The sequence below is a fragment of the Festucalex cinctus genome, chromosome 1 (assembly GCF_051991245.1).
Source record: "Festucalex cinctus isolate MCC-2025b chromosome 1, RoL_Fcin_1.0, whole genome shotgun sequence".
Classification (NCBI taxonomy): Eukaryota; Metazoa; Chordata; class Actinopteri; order Syngnathiformes; family Syngnathidae; genus Festucalex; species Festucalex cinctus.
The window spans coordinates 446,763-469,850 of NC_135411.1; the positions used below are offsets into that span (position 1 = coordinate 446,763).

General features: G+C 40.5%; 3 protein-coding genes across 3 annotated transcripts in view; 1 reads left to right on the top strand and 2 right to left on the bottom strand.

The window, feature by feature from the left end:
• Positions 1 to 15,623, bottom strand: part of LOC144012308 (uncharacterized) — a 78,739-nt gene extending 63,116 nt beyond the window's left edge. Inside the window, exons 1-3 of the mRNA XM_077511726.1 lie at positions 15,242 to 15,623; positions 12,596 to 14,392; positions 975 to 1,744 (exon numbers count right to left, since the gene is read on the bottom strand). Coding sequence (XP_077367852.1) covers positions 975 to 1,744; positions 12,596 to 14,392; positions 15,242 to 15,365 — 2,691 coding nt within the window. The 5' untranslated portion in view covers positions 15,366 to 15,623. The remainder of the gene's footprint in view (positions 1 to 974; positions 1,745 to 12,595; positions 14,393 to 15,241) is intronic.
• LOC144001030 (uncharacterized) lies at positions 1,894 to 10,570 on the bottom strand. Its single transcript, XM_077494962.1, has 4 exons — positions 10,166 to 10,570; positions 5,414 to 5,671; positions 2,001 to 2,287; positions 1,894 to 1,908 (listed from the first exon to the last, which is right to left on the bottom strand). The coding sequence occupies exons 1-4, from the start codon at positions 10,287 to 10,289 to the stop codon at positions 1,894 to 1,896; spliced, it is 684 nt and encodes a 227-aa protein (XP_077351088.1). The 5' UTR covers positions 10,290 to 10,570.
• Positions 15,624 to 17,867: 2,244 nt separating the features above from the next.
• On the top strand, positions 17,868 to 23,088 carry LOC144011985 (uncharacterized). Its single transcript, XM_077511705.1, has 3 exons — positions 17,868 to 18,052; positions 18,143 to 22,925; positions 23,016 to 23,088. Exon 2 carries the CDS (start codon positions 20,617 to 20,619, stop codon positions 22,240 to 22,242), a length of 1,626 nt encoding a protein of 541 aa, XP_077367831.1. The 5' UTR covers positions 17,868 to 18,052; positions 18,143 to 20,616; the 3' UTR covers positions 22,243 to 22,925; positions 23,016 to 23,088.

The following is a 23,088-nucleotide window of genomic DNA, read 5'->3' on the forward strand; positions in this document are numbered from 1 at the left end:
CGGATATGGATACAATTTTGTTCTTATATCTGAATATTGTACATGTTGTACATCCAAAGACTAGCATATGGCACGTTAGCTAGCACGGCGCTGTGGTGGTTTGAGCTCGGCTTGAGTTAGCCTGGCCAGCTTGTCTACAGTCACTCTTTTAATATTGTATACAAAGAATAGGACATTTGCGTCAATCATTTCAGTGATGACACTGTTCAACAGCAACTTTTAAACCCAGACAGCTTTGTGTGTCCCTGAAGGTATTCTCAACGCTTATTTGGGGAAAATGGCAAGGCAAAGCAAGGTGGCTTTATTGCTATTTCATACACAAGGCAACTCAATGTGCTTCACACAAGTAAAAACACAACACCTACGAACATCAACTAACACAACCATAAACAACATTCAGACGCAAAGCAAACAAAAATAGCTCCCAAAATTACAAAAAGAACACACATTGACAACGTCTAACCACATTCACAGAAAACGTTAAAAACTTGAATATTTACAGGTTGAGCAGTTTTGAAAGCATTACTTTTACACTAAAACTAAGATGCTGGAGTTGATACTTTTTAAGTCTTCTGAAATCCTAATATCTAATCTATACTTTTACTTGAGTAATGAACGTGAATCATGACAGACCTAGGTAGCTTTCAATGTTTTATTACAAAATAACATACCAGACTCACTTCCCTTCATTTTTTTAAGCTTCAAAGATGGCTGCTATTCTCACCAGCACACTCGTGTCTCTCAGCAAGATATTTAGAAGAGAATCTTTTAGCACAAACACCGCAACTGAATGGTTCCTTCGCACCATGTGATCTTGTGTGTTTGTTGAAACATGATTGGTCAGAGAAGCGTTTTCCACAATCTGAGCAAGAAAAAGGTTTTTCGCCAGTGTGTGTTCTTTTATGTGCTTTTAAATTCGACTTGTCAAAGAAGCTTTTGCCACAATCGGAGCAAGAAAAAAGTTTCTCACCAATGTGTCTTCTTGTATGTATCGTTAATTCTGGCTTCCGGGAGAAGCTTTTGCCACAATTTGAGCAAGAAAAAGGTTTTTCCCCAGTGTGTGTTCTTGTATGTGTTGTTAAATTTGACTTCGAAGAGAAGCTTTGGCCACAATCTGAGCAAGAAAAAGGTTTCTCGCCAGTGTGTCTTCTTGTATGTCTTGTTAAATGAGACTTAAAAGAGAAGCTTTTGCCACAATCTGAGCAAGAAAAGGGTTTCTCGCCAGTATGGATTCTTTTATGTGTTGTTAAAGCTGACCTGCGAGAGAAGCTTTGGCCACAATCTGAGCAAGAAAAAGTTTTCTCGCCACTGTGGCTTCTTATATGTGCTGTTAAAGATGACTTGTAAGAGAAGCCTTTGCCACAGTGTGCACAAGCAAAAGGTCTTTCTCCAGTGTGTGACTTTGTGTGTTTTTCTAAATCCGACTTGGCAAAGTAACGTTTTCCACAATCTGAGCAAGAAAAGGGTTTCTCGCCAGTGTGTCTTCTTGTATGTGCTTTGAAATTCGACTTGTCAAAGAAGCTTTTGCCACAATCTGAGCAAGGAAAAGGTTTCTCGCCTGTGTGAATTCTTGTATGTCTTGTTAAATCTGACTTGCAAGAGAAGCTTTTGCCACAATCTAAACAAGAAAAAGGTTTTTCCCCAGTGTGTATTCTTGTATGTGTTGTTAAAGCTGACTTCTGAGAGAAGCTTTTGCCACAATCTAAACAAGAAAAAGGTTTTTCCCCAGTGTGTGTTCTTGTATGTTTTGTTAAATATGACTTGCAAGAGAAGCTTTTGCCACAATCTAAACAAGAAAAAGGTTTTTCCCCAGTGTGTCTTCTCAAGTGAATTGTCAAACTTTCTTTTGTACTCAATGTTTTCCCACAGTGAGAACATTCCCAAGATTTGCTGTCAGTGTGACATGACCTGTCACCATCAGCGTGTTCATCATTACCATCCAGATTATCATCATTGTCATCATCATGAGAAGAAAGGGACCTGATATCATCACTTTTTGCTCGTGATGATCCCCAGTGGTCTGCATCACTTTCTGGAATCATGTTTTGAGGAGTTGCGATGCTGTTTGGAAGCTCCGCCCCTTTGCCCTCCTCACTCTCACCCTTGTCTTCATCTTCACTCTTTAAAGGGGCAAAGGTCATTGGTGACTTGGTGACGTCATCCTCAACCTCCTCCTTTTTGACGCAAAGGGTCTTTTTTTCTTCTTTGAAATATGGATGCTCTTCCTCCTCTTCCACATGAGACTTCACCTCCTGTTCATCAAGACGAAGATATTTTTCGCCGACATCTGCAGGACACAAGAAGAGAAACACATTTCATTTCATTTTCATTTATTTCACGCAATAGTGTACAGTTGAACACAGCAACAACAAGTCATACTGTAGTTTCATAATATGAACAGAAAAAAAAAAATAAGAAAAGAGGAAAATTTGATTCTGCCTGAAAGGGAGTGGGAAGAAGAAAACTTATTTAATCCCACCCCCGTCTCTCATCTATAAAATTACAAATATACAGTACTTCCTGCAAGTTACAATATTTCTATCTTAAAAATGTTTTTATCATATATATAGACAATATAATGGCATACCATTAACTGAATTATTAAGTGCTAATAATGGTGATGTTTTCGTAGGTAACAGATATCACATTCTTATGGTTCATACCAACGATGGTAATACATTATATATTCCAAGAATAAGACATAAACATACATATCAACTTTAGTAATAGACAATAACAGCAGTAGTAGCAGCAAGGACACATTTACACCAAGTATTTATAAATTCAAGGTCCTCCGACATATTGTGACCAAACCATGTTTTTATATAACATTTTAAATCTGAAAATATTTTGGGATCGCTTATGTCGAGTACCCAGACTATTCCAATATTTCACACCACATACTGACACACAAAAACATTATAAATTCTCCATATCCTCTCAAATTATGAACTAACTCTTTAAGTTGAAATAACTGTTGTAGATTAATTGGCAATAATTTATTAAATGCTTAATATCAGATTATCAAAGTATTAAATTTAACTAGATCTTTAAATTTGAGTAATTTTGACTGCGCAAAAAGATTGTGTGTATGTTCAAGAAATCCAACTTTATGTATAATCCGCAAAGCACGTTTTTGTAATATGATGAATGGCTCTATTGTACACTGGTCGGTGTTACCCCACACTTCAACACAATATGTGAAGTAAGGGAGGACCAGCGTACAATATAATGTACGGAGAGAATCCTGATCAAGACATGACTTTACTTTATTCAAAATTGAGAGGCATTTAGAGATTTTATTTTTTGTGTGTCTGATATGGGCTTTCCAAGATAAATTTATTAATTATAACACCTACAAATTTAATCTCACTTACATTATCAATTAGGATGCCATCTATAGTTATCTGCGATTCAAAATGTATTCTAGATTTACTAAAGATTGTTTGTTTTTTCTACATTTAACGATAATTTATTCATATCAATCCGCATTTTTATTTCATCAAGTTCATTATTCACAGCACTCACAAGCTCATGATAATGATTACCCCTATAAAATATATTAGTGTCATCCGCGAAAAGTACAAGTTTGAATGTCTGAGACACATTGAAAATGTTATTAACTCTTTGACCGCCAAAAACGTTTAATAACATTTAGTAAAATCACGACGTATGCCGCCATGAACGTTAAGTTCAAGTTAACTACATTTTTAGTTTTTAATATATCAGTGGTCAGTGCAACATCCAAGTGCAGCGCAGCCAGGTCAATGAGTTATGAAATCAAAAGCATCCACTAACTATGGCCAGCAGATGGCAGCATTGTATCTCTTGTCAATGGGCTGCCGGTGTATGGAATTACTCAACTCAACTCAACTCAAGTTTATTTAACCTCACAGCGGAAGCTGCTCGGGCCCTAACTAGAGCTGCGAATTACAATGAACCATGACGCAATCTGATGAAATCGAACGTTTTCAAGGCTGTCGTGAATGATCACAGCCTTTGTCACATTAAACCTAATTTGACGGAGCGTCACTAAACTAAAAATATTAGTATGAAAGTCACTGTTGTGGATAAAATGTATCTTTTTTTTTTTTTTCAATTTTCGCTCAATGTCACTCAAATTACCTGTTTTCAAATGGTGATTACTAAAGAACGGAATAAGGTAGAAACACACTTTTTTTTTCTAATGAAAGAATGGAATGTGATCTTTCTTGTGGTACCCATGTTATATATGTAGCAAAACAATATAATATTCAGTTTACATAAAAAAATAAGTTAAAATGCTAAAAATCCGCTGGCTTTGGGGGTTGTTTTTTGATAACGTGTGGCAGTAAAAGAGTTAATTTACATATTAAATTATATTGGCCCTAATACGGACCCCTGGGGAACACCACAAGCAATGCCAAGTTGTCCAGATATGTGCTGCCCCATTTGAACATATTGTAACCTTTCTTTTAAATAACTTTTAATCCAGTCACCAGCAACTCCTCTAATCCCATATCGTTCCAATTTATTTACTAGAATAGAAAGGTTCATTGTATCAAAAGCTTTTTTGAGATCAATGAAGACCCCAACTGCAATTTTCTGTGTCTAGTCGAGAATTTACTTTTACATTTCAGGACAACACTTGTCACTTCCTGCTCACTCGTTGCCGAGAGGAACAAGTGACAGCGGATTATGTGTGATGGTCGAGGTGCAATTATTAACTCCCAACAAATATTTGGGTTGGTCAAGTCAAATTTCAAGTGTGAGTTGAAAAAAAAAGGGTTGGTGACAACATCGTACATGGAGCACTTTGATCGACAGACGGAAGGTTTTTCACCAGTTTGTGTTCTTTTGTCTGTTGCAGAAGTTGACTTCTGAGCGAAACTTTTTTCCCGTGTTTTGTGCGCTTTCAAACTCCATTTTGAGCTCAATGCTTTACCACATTGAGAACATTCCTAACAGTTATATACCATATTAACAGACATATATATAACATAGCCCGATATAGGCCGATTATCGGCGCCGATATTGGGCATTTTGACGAATATCGGCATTGGCCTTTTTCAAAATCTGACGGCCGAAATAAGGTCAATCTAAAACCAGTTTAGGGTCTGGGAGCTATTGATCAAAATTTTCAGTTCACTTTATAAGAGATGGGAAAAATATTTGCCTTTGAAAACTAGAGTGATATGGTATTTACTTGCTTACTTTCACTTTTTAGACAATCCAACAAAGTCAAGATTGGCTTTTGTATTTTAGAATTTTTTTTAAACTAATTCCCCCCCCTTACTTAAAATCGGCTTTCGACCTCCTTGACTACTAATAATCGCCATCGGTATTGGCCCTGAAAAAAAAAATATAGGTCAATCTCTAGTTCTTATGTCATCATGAATTTGTGCTTGTGGTGGTCACCAGTGTTCTGCATCACCTTCTGTCGTCATGTGTTGAGTTGAGCTGCTGCTTGGAAGCTCCGCCCCGCCATCGTCCTCACTCTCACCCTTGTCTTCATCTTCACCCTTTAAAGGGGCGAAGGTCGGTGGCGACTTGGTGACATCATCCTCAACCTCCTCCTCTTTGACACGAATGGGCTTTTCCTCCTCTTCGACGTAAGGATGTTCTTCCTCCTTTTTAACATGAGGAGGCTTCACCTCCTGTTCGTCAGGACGAAGATATTTCTCGCCGACGTCTACAAAGACAAAACACACATTTGGCTTGGCCTAGGGCTGGGAATAAAAGTCGACCAAGTCGGTTTGGTCGACCAGAAACAGCAGTTGACGCAAAAATGCATGCATCAAATCAATTTTAAGAAACATATTTGCAGCACCTGGACGTCCAGGACAAATATTTCGGTTTCGCACGGACACTTATTGTTTACTCCAATTCACCACGACTAAGTAAGATGCTTCCGAGGGTTTGTTTGTGGTCTCTTTAGACTGAAAAGGGAGAAAATTAACATCGCTACATGTCTTGTGTTTGGAACAAAACAAACTGCGTCAAAATCGCTAAATAAAAGCTTGAATGAATTTGTTGCCGCCGGCAAGACACACGTAAGATGATGGGCGGCCCTACGTGCATTAACAACAGGAAGTCGTAGCTCCAACCCCGAGCAAAAAGTATGGAATCACCAGTCTTGGACAACTCACTCAGACATTTTATTGTGTAGATCAAACTCAGATAAAAAGCATGAAACAGTCGTAAGGTCATTCCAAAGTGCAACATCTTGGTTTTCAGAAACACTAAAAGAAATGAAGAAAAAACTTTATGCTGGTCAATGTTACTTTTATAAGAGCAAGTGCAGGGAAGTAAACATGGAATTACTCCATTGTGAGACAAAAAAAAATATGCAATCACTCCATTTTGAGCAGAAAATAAGGACACCCAGTCAATTTCCTTTCCTTAATTGGGAACCTGCCTCAAATGCTATCTGCTCGTTATCCAGCAGTTAAAAACAGTGCAGTTATAACACCTTAGAGGGCTGCTGGACCAAGTGGGTTGGCAAGAATCATGGCTCCAACAAAGGAGATGTCTCTTGAGACGAAAGACAGGATTATAAAACTTGTTGAACGATGTGGCTGTTCACAGTCAGCTGTATCGAAGGTCTGGACCAAGTACAAACAGCATGGGAAGGTTGTTCAAGTCAAGCGTACTGGTAGACCAAGGAAGACATCTAAGCGTCAAGGCAAACAACGAAAGGCCATATGTCTTGAAAACAGAAAATGCACAACGAGACAAATGAAGAAGAAACGGGAGGAAGCTGGAGTCAATGTATGTGACAGAACTCTGCAAAATCGATTCAAGGAAATGGGATTTACATACAGGAAAGCTAAAAGGAAAACGTCACTGACGCTTAAACAAAAAAGAACAAGACTGCAATGGGCTGAGGAGAGGCAATCATGGACTGCGGATGACTGGATGAAGGTCATCGTCAGTGATGCGTCACCAATCTGCATTGGACAAGGTGACGACGCTGGAACTTTGTGCCGTTCCAGTGAGATTTACAAAGAGGACTCCCTAAAGAAAACATCTGTATTTATTACTGGATATTTGTGTCAAGACGCTATTGGTAACCCCTGCACAATCGGTGACACGCATGCGCAGAAGATCGGCGATCTTGGATCACCAATTACAGCACCCACACTAGAACAAGTACCTTTATATGCGTGTTCGTAAAAACACGATACATCCAGCCATCATCTGTAGGGGTCTGTTCAAAATATCGATACATAGACATGTATCGATATTAATAAAAATGGTACCGTATCGATATTGTAGTTCTGAGTATCGATACTCCTCCCTGACGTTCGGGTGGGCAGCGCAGCGAGCGACTTACATGAGAAGGGAGCGGCACAATGAGGAAAGTTATTACATTTTCAAAAACCACTTTTTCAAGACAATGTACCTCCAGAGCAGAACAAGGGAGGCTCACCAAACATTTATCCGACAAAAAGGTGGGTCGGGGCTGCCTCCCCGGCCAGACTGCTCACTCGCAGCTCAGTTCCTCTTTCACCACAACAGCCCGATACAGCATCCACATCACTGCAGGCGCTCCGCCTGTCGATCTCCCGCTCCATCCTACCCTCACTCGTGAACAAGACCCCAAGATACTTGAACTCCTCCACTTGGGGCAGGATCTCATCCACGACCCGGAGAGGACATGCTACCCTTTTCCGACTGAGGACCATGGTCTCGGATTTGGAGGTGCTGATCTTCATCCCAACCGCTTCACACTCGGCTGCGAACCGCTCCAGTGAGAGTTGGAGATCACGGCTGGATGAAGCCAACAGCACCACATCATCTGCAAAGAGCAGAGATGCAATGCTGAGGCCACCAAACCGGATCCCCGCAACGCCTCGGCTGCGCCTAGAAATTCTGTCCATAAAAATTATGAACAGAATCAGTGACAAAGGACCACCTTGGCGGAGTCCAACCCTCACTGGAAACGAATCCGACTTACTGCCGGCAATGTGGACTAAACAGGGACCGAACCACCCGTATCAGGGGGCCCGGTATCCCGTACTCCCGAAGCACCTCCCACAGGACTCCCCGAGGGACACGGTCGAACGCCTTCTCCAAATCCACAAAACACATGTGGACTCGTTGAGCGAACTCCCACGCACCCTCAAGGATCCTGCTGAGGGTGTAGAGCTGGTCCACTGTTCCACGGCCAGGACGAAAACCGCACCGCTCCTCCTGAATCCGAGATTCGACTTCCCGACGGACCCTCCTCTCCAGCACCCCTGAATAGACCTTACCAGGGAGGCTGAGGAGTGTGATCCCTCTATAGTTGGAACACACCCTCCGGTCCCCCTTCTTAAAAAGGGGGACCATCACCCCGGTCTGCCAATCCAGAGGCACTGTCCCCGATGTCCACGCAATGTTTTAGAGGCGTGTCGACCATGACAGCCCCACAACATCCAGAGTCTTTAGGAACTCCGTGTGGATCTCATCCACCCCCGGGCCCTGCCACCGAGGAGCTTTTTTCCAACCACCGAAGTGACTTTGACCCCAGAGATAGGTGAGCCCACCTCAGATTCCCCAGACTCAGAATCAGAATCAGAGATTCGACTTCCCTACGGACCCCGAAACTGGACGCAGACAGCCAAAACTAACAGAGACAGAAACCAGCCGCTAGCAGCTCTAAGCTAACCCAATCCACGGTAACACAGTCATTTGCCAAGGGCACTCCATATGAAAAAAGTTTGAAGTTTTGAAGTTTATTGAGCATGTAAACATAACATACAAACATAAACAAACAGCAAATAAAAATCGGGAGAAAAAAAAAAACCTCATAACAATCATTAGAAATTGTTTACATGTCCAAAGGGAGTAGGAAGAAGTTAAAACTTATCTAGTCCTACTCCTTATCCCTTACATCGTATTTCAACAGTAAATTAACACATCGCAATAAAAGAAAACGTGCAATCATACTCATGTGGACAACCCCACTTCAACACACAATTGCCAATAGCGCATGTGCATGAACCCCCTGGGCGCACACCGCAACAATACATCATCGTACTCGCACATTCAACCCTCATCACCCAAACAATGGAATCAAAAAGAACATTTAATTTCATTTCTATAATTGTACCGGTTCACATCTGATCCAAATAATACTCTTGAACATTTTTTTTTTTAACTCAACGATTGACTTGCATCTTTTCAAGTCATTACCAAAATTATTCCACAAATGAACACCTCTTACAGAAACACACATTTGCTTAATATTTGGTCTTGAAACGAAAACAAGCAAGCAAGCGGTGGAAAGAAGTAACTGAGGCTGTTCATTACCATTTGTGTTTACTAGTGTTGTTCCGATACCGATACTGGTATCGGCAGAGGTGCCGATACTTCATTGAAACAGTATCGGTGTCGGTGACTACTCACAAGTATTGGTCTGGTCTTGGGTGATCCTGCAAAGCTGGGTATCGGTATCGGGGGCCAAAAAGCGGTATCGGAACAACACTAGTGTTTACATGCATTGCACTATTTCAATTCCAACCTGCTCAGAAAGCTTAGTTGGCTTAAGATGGCTGTAATTTTTCTCTTTTAGGGTTTTATATAAATTTTAAATATGCTTTAAATATTAGAAAAATGTTCAGAAATGTGAAGATTAGCCTAAAAATATATGCAAAAAAAAAAGAATCGTGATAAAATCGAGATTGTGATTGATTGATTGATTTTTTTAATAGAACCGTGATATGAAATTTTTGCCATACCCCCCTACATTGAATGATGCAATAGAATACGTTCCAAAATACATTTTTGAGACAGGATTCAGCATTATGTAGCTGATTACAATTTGAAAGTATTCTCCCCAGCACTGTTTATAGTCTATGCTCATCATGTTAGTGGTTAAAAAAATAAAAAAAATCCCACCCACAGGTCTTGAATTTATTTTATTCCACTTGCTCTTTATATACAGTATTAAATATAAATATAATTTACAAGACTTAGACTTGACTTTATTGATCTTAAATAATAATAAATAAATCAAAAATAATGACTCTTTTCGGCAACGACCCCGAAACAGGAAGCATAAAAGCCAGTGGCCGCACATGCGCAGTTGTAATTCCGATTCGGCTTATTGAATTACTGTGTACAGTAATGACTGCATTTATTGTTTTTTTAAACTCTATAGTAGCGCTGAGCAAGGGAGAGTAATAAGAAGTGTACAAACCTGCTGCGTGTAGCACAATTCGAGGCTGCTGGCAAACATCGTCCAGCGGTTGAAGATGTTGCTCGTTCTCTTCCTTTACTCCAAAATGTTCCTCGTCGTACTTTGGTGGCGTTCGCGCAGACATTTTGGCCCAATAGTGTCAACAAAGTCACACTTGATCTCTTCCTGACCACGTGTTATGTGCTTCTCTTTGTTAGCGGCTAGCGAGCTAAATTAAACTAAGCTAAGCTAAGATAAGCTAAACTAAGCTAAGCTAAGCTAAGCTAAGCTAACTAAGGCCGAGAAGCATCAACGCGCACCGAAACGAGTTTACACACATGCTGACATTTAACAAATGGTGTCGTAGACCTTCAAAATGGTGACGGGCGTCCTGTGTGGAGGCTGCATTCAGTTCAATACCGAATAAGAAATAATGATTAAACGCCATGTACCCGCCCGCCGCGGCAGTGATGACTCCGGAAACCAAAGTAGACGTGCGGCGGAAGTCAGGGGCCCGACACGCCCCCGCTGCGCTATGATTGGCTGGTGGAAATTGTCCGGAAGCTTCAGAGCAAGCATTGTCATCAAGTCATCGGCAGATGTCGCCATTTTTGCTGCAGTTGGAAAGTCTCATTCCCGTTTTTTTCAGTGTTTTGTTTCCCGATATAATCGTAAAGTTTAAATGCCTGTTTAAATTGGACTTATTGAAAAGAGCCCCAGTTTGTTGTGTTGAATGTGCAGTTTAAAAATTCGCCATCAAAGTTGAACAAGCTTGTTGAGGTTAACTGAATGTTTATTATCAGGGATGAGTTTAATTTGTTGTAATAGCTTATAATGTACCCGCCCTAGCTATTAATAAATGTTTGAAACAGTATCTGATATTTTATTGATATATGCAATATTTATTTGTACTGCAAGTAATACAAATGACTTTAGGCCAGTTTTTGTCATCTGTGGCTTTCACACTTTCCTCCAGCAAAGTTTTGACGCAACACTTACCTTCCAAAAAAGGTAAAAGGTTAGTGATTGGAATATTGAGGGCGATATAAAAGACGAGCTCTTGCTCGGTCTCAGGACCATCTTCCGTCTTCGTAAATCCGTCAATATCTGAATCTCAGCGGCATTGTAATCATCAATCCGTCATTCGTCATGCATCAGCGTCATTGACGGGCTGATGGACAGCGAGGAACATATCCAAGTAAAATGCACAAATGAATTAGTTGTGAAACACTCTTTCTGGGTGATTCTTTTCAACAAATTCCGAAACTTCCTGGAAACTTAAGGCCCGTCTCGTCACAATTAAAAAACCTACTGTGCCTTCATCAATCGCCAATTGTTTGAATTTCTGCACAAATTCGTCGGCCGTTTGTTCATACATTTACGTAAAACTACCTGAACACCTCATGGTGGGGCGAATGACGAAGACGCTACATAGACACATACGGTATCGATTATATTATCGACGTATTGACACACATAGACACATATCTATTATCTATCTTACACACAGTCACACATTTATTGACGAATTTGACGTCTGTCATTGGGATATGTTAATTGACGGTGTGACGGATTGATGATTACATTGACGGAAGGAAACTTACTTCCGTCAATGGTTCATTCGTCCTTTTTTTTAAGTTAGCCGTCAATCGCCAATCGACAAAAAAACGGACGCCCGCCGTTGACGGACCTTCCTTCAATGTTGACGAAACGCCCATCACGTCAATCATTTCAGAGATGACACTGTTCAACAGCAAATTTGAATCCCAGATGGCTTTGTGTGTCTGAAGGTATTCTCGACGCTGATTTGCGGAAAATTGCAAGGCAACACAAGGTGGTTTTATTTCGATTTCATACACAAGGAAACTAACTCAATGTGCTTCACGCAAGCAAAAAACACAACACCTACGAACTTCAGCAAACACAACCATTAACAACATTCAGAAGCAAAACAAACAAAAATAGCTTCCAAAATTACATAAAAAAAACTGACATTAATTGACATTTAAACACATGAACAGTAAACGTCAAAAACTTAATATTAACAGGTTGAGTAGTTTTGAAAGCATTACATTTACACTTTTAAGTAAGACGCTGGAGTTGATACTTCTTAAGTCTTCTGAAATCCTAATATCTCTACTTTTATTTGAGTAATGAACGTGAATCATTATGACAGGCCCCAGGCAGCTTTGAATGTTGTGTTATTACGAAATAACATATCAGATTCACTTCCCTTCATTTTTTTGAAGCTTCAAAGATGGCTGCTATTCTCACCAGCACACTCGTGTCTCTCAGAAAGCTTTTTACAAGAGAATCTTTCAGCACAAACACTGCAACTGAACGATTTCTTCCCATGCGATCTTGTGTGTTTCTTGAAATTTGACCTGTCAGAGTAACGTTTTCCACAATCTGAGCAAGAAAAAGGTTTCTCGCCAGCGTGTTTTCTTGTATGTATTGTTAAATATGACCTGCGAGAGAAGCTTTTGCCACAATCTGAGCAAGAGAAAGGTTTCTCGCCAGTGTGCCTTCTTGTATGTATTGTTAAATGGTGCTTCCGATAGAAGCTTTTGCCACAATCTGAGCAAGTAAAAGGTTTCTCACCAGCGTGTTTTCTTGTATGTATTGTTAAATATGACCTGTGAGAGAAGCTTTTGCCACAATCTGAGCAAGAGAAAGGTTTCTCGCCACTATGGATTCTTGTATGTTTTGTGAAATTTGACTTCGAAGAGAAGCTTTTGCCACAATCTGAGCAAGAAAAAGGTTTCTCGCCAGTGTGGCTTTTTGTATGTCTTGTCAAATGTGACTTCAAAGAGAAGCTTTTGCCACAATCTGCGCAAGAAAAAGGTTTCTCACCAGCGTGTTTTCTTGTGTGTATTGTTAAATCTGACCTGTGAGAGAAGCTTTTGCCACAATCTGAGCAAGAAAAAGGTTTCTCGCCAGTGTGGCTTTTTGTATGTCTTGTTAAATGTGACTTCAAAGAGAAGCTTTTGCCACAATCTAAACAAGCAAAAGGTTTTTCCCCAGTGTGTCTTCTTGTATGTGTTGTTAAATTTGACTTCGAAGAGAAGCTTTTGCCACAATCTGAGCAAGAAAAAGGTTTTTCCCCAGTGTGTGTTCTTGTATGTGTTGTTAAATGTGACTTCGAAGAGAAGCTTTTGCCACAATCTGAGCAAGAAAAAGGTTTTTCCCCAGTGTGTGTTCTTGAATGTTTTGTTAAATTTGACTTCAAAGAGAAGCTTTTGCCACAATCTAAACAAGAAAAAGGTTTTTCCCCAGTGTGTCCTCTTGTATGTGTTGTTAAATCTGACTTCCAAGAGAAGCTTTTGCCACAATCTAAACAAGAAAAAGGTTTTTCCTCAGTGTGTTTTCTTTTATGTGTTGTTAAATCTGACTTGTCAGAGAAGCTTTTGCCACAATCTAAACAAGAAAAAAGTTTTTCCCCAGTGTGTCTTCTTGTATGTGTTGTTAAAGCTGACTTCCAAGAGAAGCTTTTGCCACAATCTAAACAAGAAAAAGGTTTTTCCCCAGTGTGTGTTCTTGAATGTAATGTTAAATGTGACTTCCGAAAGAAGCTTTTGCCACAATCTAAACAAGAAAAAGGTTTTTCCCCAGTGTGTCTTCTTGTATGTGTTGTTAAATGTGACTTCGAAGAGAAGCTTTTGCCACAATCTGAGCAAGAAAAAGGTTTTTCCCCAGTGTGTGTTCTTGAATGTAATGTTAAAAGTGACTTCCGAGAGAAGCTTTTGCCACAATCTGAGCAAGAAAAAGGTTTTTCCCCAGTGTGTCTTCTCAAGTGAATTTTCAAACTTCCTTTTGAACTCAATGTTTTCCCACAGTGAGAACATTCGCAGGATTTGTCGTCAGTGTGACACGACCTATCATCATCATCATCATCATCATCATGAGAAGAAAGGGACCTTATGTCATCACTTTTTGCTTGTGATGGTCCCCAGTGGTCTGCATCACTTTCTGGAATCATGTTTTGAGGAGTTGAGATGCTGTTTGGAGGCTCCGCCCCTGTGCCCTCCTCACTCTCACCCTTGACTTCATCTTCCCTCTTTAAAGGGGCGAAGGTCATTGATGACTTGAAGGTCATTGGTGACTTGGTGACGTCATCCTCAACCTCCTCCTTTTTGACACCAGGGGACTTTTTTTCTTCTTTAAAATAAGGATGCTCTTCCTCCTCCTCTTTCACTTGAGGAGATTTCACCTTCTGTTCGTCAGGACGAAGATATTTCTCAGCGACGTCTGCAGGACACAAGAAGAACACACACATTGGTTTGGTCAAGTCAAATTTCAACGGTGAGTTGATAATACTGTCACGATTGAATTTTATTTTATTTTTTTAAGAATCGATTCATCTAGAGGGTGTGCGCTCGTTCACCACCTGTCCAGTGACGAGATGAAATGGGGAATGGTGAGGTTAAATATTTCCCGGTTGGTCCGAAATAGCTCTGGGGGAACATTAGCTAAGCTAACTAAGGCCGAGAAGCATCAACGCGCACCGAAACGAGTTTACACACATGCTGACATTTAACAAATGGTGTCGTAGACCTTCAAAATGGTGACGGGCGTCCTGTGTGGAGGCTGCATTCAGTTCAATACCGAATCGGAAATAATGATTAAACGCCATGTACCCGCCCGCCGCGGCAGTGATGACTCCTGAAACCAAAGTAGACGTGCGGCGGAAGTCAGGGGCAGGACACGCCCCCGCTACGTTATGATTGGCTGGTGGAAATTGGAGGCTTCAGAGCAAGCATTGTCATCAAGTCATCGGCAGATGTCGCCAGTTTTGCTGCAGGTCTCTTCGAGCACACTACCGTAAATCCTAGAAAAGGGCGAACAGAAAAAATGAAGTGCGGCTGACTTGACCGCGTAAAAAGAAAAGGCGGCTGACTTGACCGCGTAAAAAGAAAAGGCGGTTAGCTTTACCTCAGCTGTAGCTCTGCTAAATCCAATTCGTATCGACTGAGAAATGTACCAAACCGACTGAAGAAAAAAAAACTGTGTATCGTAACAAAGTGACCCGGTGAAGAGTCATTACAGAAATAAAAACGTACATATGGTTGAAAAGTGTCGATGAAACAAGTGACAAACCTGCTCTGTTCAACACAACTCGAGGCTGCTTGTAAACGGCGTCCAGCAGTTGACGTTGTCGCTCGTTGTCCTCCTGTGCTCCACAAAGCTCCTCTTCGTACTTGACTTTCGCCATTGTGAACATCTTCACACGATATTCACGACACTTTACGCTCACGATTGACGTCTGCTGAGCCAATTTGTCGATAGCAAACGCGTCTCGTTTTTTTGGCGCCTAGCAAGCTAAGCTAAGCTAAGCTAAGCTAAGCTAAGGCAAAATAAAGAGGGCCGAGAGATACGACTGAACCAGACACGAAACGTTGCAATTATGTTTGACTTCAATAAAGTAGTGACGGGGCAAAGTGTCGATGTGTCAGTTCGTTCCGTACGAATTCGTGTTGAATTATTTTTATAGCGAAGCCGAGCGTAAACGCGTCGTGCCTGGAATGGAGTAGCTCTTCTGCTGTCACGTGAAATCTACGGCAATTACAGTTGGACAAATCTCATGTCACGAAAGTGTTAATATTTAATTTTACTTTAAAAAATTATTTAAAAATAGCTCATAAAATTATACGTTTAATTCTAGATTCATTTGGATAATAAATATAAATAGACCTTTAAACTGCACTCAGACGAATAAGAAGAAACATGTTTACTTCCTGTACATACGAGTAGCCCAGTTTATTTTTTATTTTTTTTAAATCTCTATTCACTCAATCAGTATACAAACTATTGGGGGGGAAATAATACAATCATTGTATACACTATATACAATTAGAACATAGAACACGCCAGGAAAGTTAAAACATACAAAAGCTAAACCAAATAAAATCAATAGTATAACTGAAAGAAAAGAAAATAGTTTGATACAAAATCATATAAATAAATGATAAGTTTGCAATAGTTATACGTTTTTACAGCTTTTGGACACAGACAACCAGACAATGACAAAAAATAATTTCTCATGGATACAAAAAAAAAAATCAATAAAGGATTGTTTCTTATGTGTAAATTTAGACTTATGAATGTAAAACTTCGCTAGAATAATCATAAGATTTATCAAATGAAACTGTGTATCGACATTATTATCAAATTCAAATATACCAAAATAAGACATGCTTCCAAAGTAAGGAGAAATCTGGATAAATGTGGATTATAATGAATTGTGATAATGTACCCCAGAATTATGAGGAGCACAGTTTTTTTTTTTAAACATCCTTGCTGTTTTACCTCAGACTGTAAATCTGTAAATCCACCCAAGAGTCTCTGGTCTTTTTTTTTTTTTTTTTTTTTAAGCTTTGAGCCAGGAAAAGTTCTAGTCGAGTGCCAGCAAATTCTATGCAGTATTGACTACACTTTTTCTTTTCTTGCTCGGCCGAATATCGCTGCCAAAAGTCAGGTGAGTTGTATCCGTAATTGACCTTTCGCAAACTCCGCCCCCCCAAACGAGCATTGACCAATCACACATTTGGCAACCGTTGCTATGTAAGCATAGTCCGTCAAGCTTTACTCAGCTCTCGATGACGTCCATAGTCTGATTGATTTTATTTGATGGCTTACGAGACTGCTAACCACCATAAAACTTTACGGAAGAAGAGTGACAACCATTAACAAGCTCCGGACCTCCAAAATGATGAAGCGGTGTGCCTACGGAGTATGTAAATCGTACTGTGCTAAGGTAAGACTATGCTAACTCTATCGGGCTAACTAGCTAGCTGTAGTGTAGTTTGCTTTCGGGGCAATAACAAAATGATATCAAAGTTATTGTAGTTACTATTAATGAATAAAATATATTACTAGAATGTCATTGCCATCTAAGTTAAGCTTGTTCAGTCAGTGGTTAATGTTAGTTTAATGTCTTCTGTTAGCTTTTGCATTCGTCTAAATGTTGCGAGCTAACGTTAACACAAAGCTTCGTCAAGTTTGGCAAACTTAAGCGTCCTAATAAGTGCCCCGAGCTTATCTTGTTTTCATTTTTCATGCAGCATTTTGTGAACGGACACCCGTCTCCGGAGTATCCCATCCAGCCATATAACCTGAATTACATCCATGGGTAGGGTGACATAAATATTTTTTTTATGATGGACAAAGAATAACAATGACTGATCTGATGCTTTCAAAGACAAAAAACCCCCACTAATGTTTAGCTAGCTATAAACACCGAGGTTTAGCTAACTTGCTGACCTAACAGTAATCCTCATATTTTAACAATACTAGACTAATATAAGTAAGAAAACTTACCCGGCAGTACAAGAGCACGACTGGTCCATAATGCTGTGCTGGTTGCATCTGAAGTATAGGTCATGGGGTTTTCTCAGATTTAGCGTGCGTCCTGTGTGTTTCCCCTTCGCTGGCTAATTTAATATTATGACTATAACCCTCCACTGCATATTGTAAACCCTTTTGCCTCGATCTGGAGGATATTGCACTGGTATTGCTCCAAAAGAAATCACTAATACGCGCCGGTGTAAGTCTTCCCGTCACGGCTTGTGCTGTCGGAGGCACCATGTAAGTGTATCCACAGTTTGATTTCATTATTATTCATTCTGGTGTTTAAAATGTTAAGTTCATTTACGTAAATGTATGTTTGTTTTGAGCATCAATAATTGAAGATGTAAATTTGCTTTATTTTTTGATGCATACAAGGTCTCGCGTTATTTTGGAGCGCGCATTTTCGTTTCCGGGGTTGTACTTCCGGGTCATTCAAGAGGAAAAGGAACGATGCAGCTGGCGTGACCGCATGGTCAGTACAGTTCAATTTATGTTAAGGACACACGGACTTCAAGATTTCAAGACCTTTTAATTCCCTCTTTTGTGGCAGCAGCCAACGAGGTATTTTGTTTTCCCTTCACTGTGTGAATTTATTAGCTATTGTGTAGCCATACGTTTTGTTCATTGTACTGTATTATTATTTTTGTACAGTTTTCACGGTCAGATGGAGAGACGCTTCATTAAACCAGTAAAAGAAAGCTACTTGAGTTTGTCTTGCCTCGAGAGGGAGTTACAGTGAAAACTCGCTGCTAAGGAGTGAACCTCGCTGCTACGTTGAAACGCCGCGGCTAAGGAGTGACAACGTGACGTTCAAGAGAGAAAGCTCGACATTTTCACCACCGCAAGAAGGCACAAGATGGCGCCGCGGACTGCTTCGCTGCACGTCGAACAGCTCGTCGGACAACAACGGTGACGTCATTGCTTCAATGGCGCACGGGAAAAGCTAAGCGCAGTTCGCATTTCACACACATACAAGGCAAGAAGATTGCATAGTAGCTACATTTACATAAAGAAGCCACAAGAAAAGCTTTGACTGTTGATAAGATACCAGTCTAAGGGAAGGGCGATTTTGTAATTGTGCTATATTTACTGTGTGAGTGAATTGTGGATTGATACTGTAATAATTACAAATAGTCAATAGGGGTCGACATTTGTCAAGTTTTCATTATTTTGCAGTATTTAGTGACTGGGGCATATATATTTGTGTGAATTTCAAGATAGTAAGCCGACTGAATTTCTGTTTATGCATTGTATTGAAAATAAGTGTGCTTTAAGGTTTATAGTACAAATTTAACTTAAGTTAATAATAATTCTTTGATACATTTAAATAAGTTCAGATCATTTAAAAGGAAATAAGCAATTTATTTCACAAGTAGTCACACAGCAAGCAGTAATAGTTTTTGGCTTACAGATTCATTATATTAATTTTCTTAGTTTTTATTTGCATACAAGTGTAGGTTTGCTACAAGATGTCAACTAAAGGAAAGCTTACTGATACAGAAGTCAGTGATAGTGAAGTTGAATTACAACAGGTTACCAGGCAGTTAAGGGATATTCCTAGTGATGAAGACTTTCAAGAGCAGCCTGAAAAGAGTCAAGTCAGTAACACTTCTGAAAAGAAAATAAGAAGTGAAAGGTGCAGAACTCTGACAGAGAAAGGAAGAGGAATGCAAGAAGAGAAAATTAAAGGTCTTAAACGAAGATTCAATTTTGCATATGACAAATGGAAATACAGTGTGAAATTTGCCAGAAAGAAACTAGTACAAGTCACAGAGCCATTGACGGATGATGAACTCCATCACATCATTTCTGAAGACCATAGTTATGCTGCAGATGTCCAGTGCATATATGATGAACTACGGCAAATCGAATTACCAGATCAGGAAACTCGCCGGAGAGTTGATCTATGCATCCAAGTATCCAATTTCATCTCTCACAGAGCCGCAAAACAACTAGATGGACATACATTTGAAGAAGATGATGGATGGCCTGAAGTAGGTTCTCTGTTCAACTCTAGTGTCTGTTCTCTCATCTCTGGCTCTAAGAGGTCCTCACTACATACAAGTGGGTCAGCTGAAAGACGACAAGAAGCTGCTGCTGAGGCTGCTGCAAGCCATGCTGTTCTCAAAGTGTCTCAAGAACAAGAAAGAGAACAACAAGAAATACAGCGCTTGCAAGAGGAGTCAATGAACAAATTAGCTGAACAAGAGGCGGCAGCTGTAAAGCGTCGTTTGGAAAGAGAAGCTGAAGAGTTGAAACGAAGAATCCAAATAGAAGAAGAGGAAGCTAAAATCAAAGCTCAAATTAGGGCAGAACATGCAGCTCTCCAAAGAACCCTTGATGAAAGGAAAAGAAAGGTACAGCAGTTGGAGACAATGAAAAGTCTAAGTGCAGCACAAGCGAGAATCGAAGTATACGATCAGGTGGAGGTTGCACAAGAAGAGAAAGACATACTGGGTGGTGAGTTGAGAACAGTCAAACAAGTGCCTGCTTCTACAAGTCCTCCGTCCCCATATGTGTTCTCTGCATCAAAGGCCCTGATGTCCTCCTCACCTGAAAGTACAGCAGAGCTCGTCAAGGTGCTAGCAGATGCAGTGAGTACCAACCGAATCCCAATCCCTGAGCCTGTAGTATTCAAAGGGGATCCGTTGATGTACAGTGACTGGAAACTGTCATTCCAAGCGCTTATTGAGAAGAAGAACATTAATGAAAATGAGAAGCTCTACTACCTTCGTAGGTATGTGGATGGAGAAGCAAGGAAAGCAATTGAGGGCTATTTCTTACTTGGCACTCCATCAGCCTATGTTGCCGCATGGGAACTCTTAGATGAGAGATATGGAAACCCATTCACAATTGCACAGTCATATCGAGACAAGCTTCACACGTGGCCCAAAATAGGACCTAAGGAAAGCCTACAGCTGAGAAGCTATACAGATTTCCTTCGCAGTTGTGAGGCCGCGATAACCCACATAAAGGCATTGGGAATCTTGAACGACTGCAACGAGAACAGGAAGATACTCTCAAAGCTGCCGGACTGGTTGATAGCGAGGTGGAATCGGATGTCTGTGGAAATGGAAGAACAGAATGGACATTTTCCCACTTTCAGTTAGTTCGTCACATTCCTAATGAAAGAAGTAAAGATTGCCTGTCATCCAATCACCTCTCTGCAGTCAGTCAAACAAGGAGACGCAGACACCACAAGTGGAAAAAGGAACCAGACCATGGGAGCAAAGGTTCTAGCTACAAACATAGATGAAAAGGATGTCATTACATGTGTCTTTTGTGAGAAGAAGGGACACACCTTGCATACATGCAGAACATTCATGAAAGATGAAGTTCCAAAAAGAACAAGCTTCGTTAAAGAAAATAAGTTGTGTTTCGGTTGTCTCAAGCCTGGGCACTACTCAAAGAAATGCAGCAGCAGAAGTGAGTGTGATGTGTGCCACAAGCGGCACCCAACCTGCCTGCATGAGGACAGAGTCAAGGTTGACAAGAATCCAACACAAACAAAAGAGAAGCAAAGTCAAGGTCAAGAGGAACCTGAATGTGTCCCTCCTGAACAAACTACTACAGTCGCCATAGCACATAGAGCAATTGTTGGTGAGGCTGGCACGATTACCTCTGCAATACTTCCTGTCTGGCTCTCAACTACAACTTGTCCAGCTGAAGAAGTCCTCGTGTATGCACTGCTGGATTCTCAGAGCGACTCAACTTTCATTCTCAGCGAAGTAGCTGACACGTTGAAAGCCAAAAAAGATCATATCAAGCTCAAGCTGACTACAATGACGACAACTTCAACAGTAAATTCACAAAAGGTGAACAATCTACAAATCCGTGGCTATTACTCAAGAAAGAAAATCTCCCTACCACCAGCCTATACTAGGGAGTTCATTCCAGCAAACAGAGATCACATCCCTACAAATGAAAATGCGAAAGCCTGGTCCCACCTGGAGCACCTTCAGGAAAGGATTGCGCCTCTTCTGGACTGTCAAGTAGGCCTGCTAATCGGGTACAACTGCTCACAAGCACTTCTACCAAGAGAAGTTGTTTCCGGCAAAGTAAACCAGCCCTACGCGCAACGCACAGACCTAGGATGGAGCATTGTGGGATGTGGAAGTCCCTGTGTGGACTACGGAGATGCCATCGGAATAAGTCATCATATGGAAGTGAGACAAGTGACACCAAATATTGAGTCTTCTACCAGCTTCCGTACAGAAGTACACTATGTAAGTCGAATTAAGGTAAAAGAAGTAACAGCTACAGAAATTATCAAGGTCATCGAATCCGACTTCTCAGAAAGAGCGAAGGAAGAGAATCCCATCTCACAAGACGACCTGAAGTTCTTGTCAAAGCCAAAGGAGAGCATCACGCAGAAGGTGAATGGTCACTACGAGATGCCCCTTCCGTTTAGAGAGGAACGACCAGAGTTACCAATCAATAAGACCAGCACGAAGCCTGAACAGTGGTCCTACATTGCTTCTCACAAGTTTGTTTCGCAAAGACGTTCACATCAAAGAGAGTGCAAGGTGGGAGAAGTTAGCAAAGATGACCAAGAACTTCACAAGCGTTTCCTGTGCTGCACTGAGACAAAGGAAGAGCGGTCATTGCGAGACAATTTGAAGAAGTTCTTGGACTGGACAATATCTCCACAGGCAGTTGCGAGAGTAAAGCGAATGACTAAACACAATGGTTTCAAGCAACGCACAAATGTCTACAAGTATCGAAGAAAGGACAGAAGTTGCCAAAAGTAGAAGGGACTCTAACGTAAATGACATAATCCTTCTTCAAGATGAACATTAACCACGTAATGAATGGAAACTAGCAAGAGTCACTGAAGTCTACCCAGGGCAAGATGGTAGGGTTAGAAAGCTGAAGCTACTAGTTTGCCACACCACATACGATAGCAAAAGGAAGGCTACAACCAGTACAGTCCACCTAGAGAGACCCATACACAAGATAGTGACTTTAATAGAAGCAGATTAAGACACTATGGTGAATCTAATTAATACTTAACTGTTTGCAACTAACTTACCTTTGAGAAGCCAATTGGAAATGGTATATGTTACTTTCAATAAGAAATTCCACAATGTTTGTGTAATTTGGTGGGAGTGTAAGTGTATCCACAGTTTGATTTCATTATTATTCATTCTGGTGTTTAAAATGTTAAGTTCATTTACGTAAATGTATGTTTGTTTTGAGCATCAATAATTGAAGATGTAAATTTGCTTTATTTTTGGATGCATACAAGGTCTCGCGTTATTTTGGAGCGCGCATTTTCGTTTCCGGGGTTGTACTTCCGGGTCATTCAAGAGGAAAAGGAACGATGCAGCTGGCGTGACCGCATGGTCAGTACAGTTCAATTTATGTTAAGGACACACGGACTTCAAGATTTCAAGACCTTTTAATTCCCTCTTTTGTGGCAGCAGCCAACGAGGTATTTTGTTTTCCCTTCACTGTGTGAATTTATTAGCTATTGTGTAGCCATACGTTTTGTTCATTGTACTGTATTATTATTTTTGTACAGTTTTCACGGTCAGATGGAGAGACGCTTCATTAAACCAGTAAAAGAAAGCTACTTGAGTTTGTCTTGCCTCGAG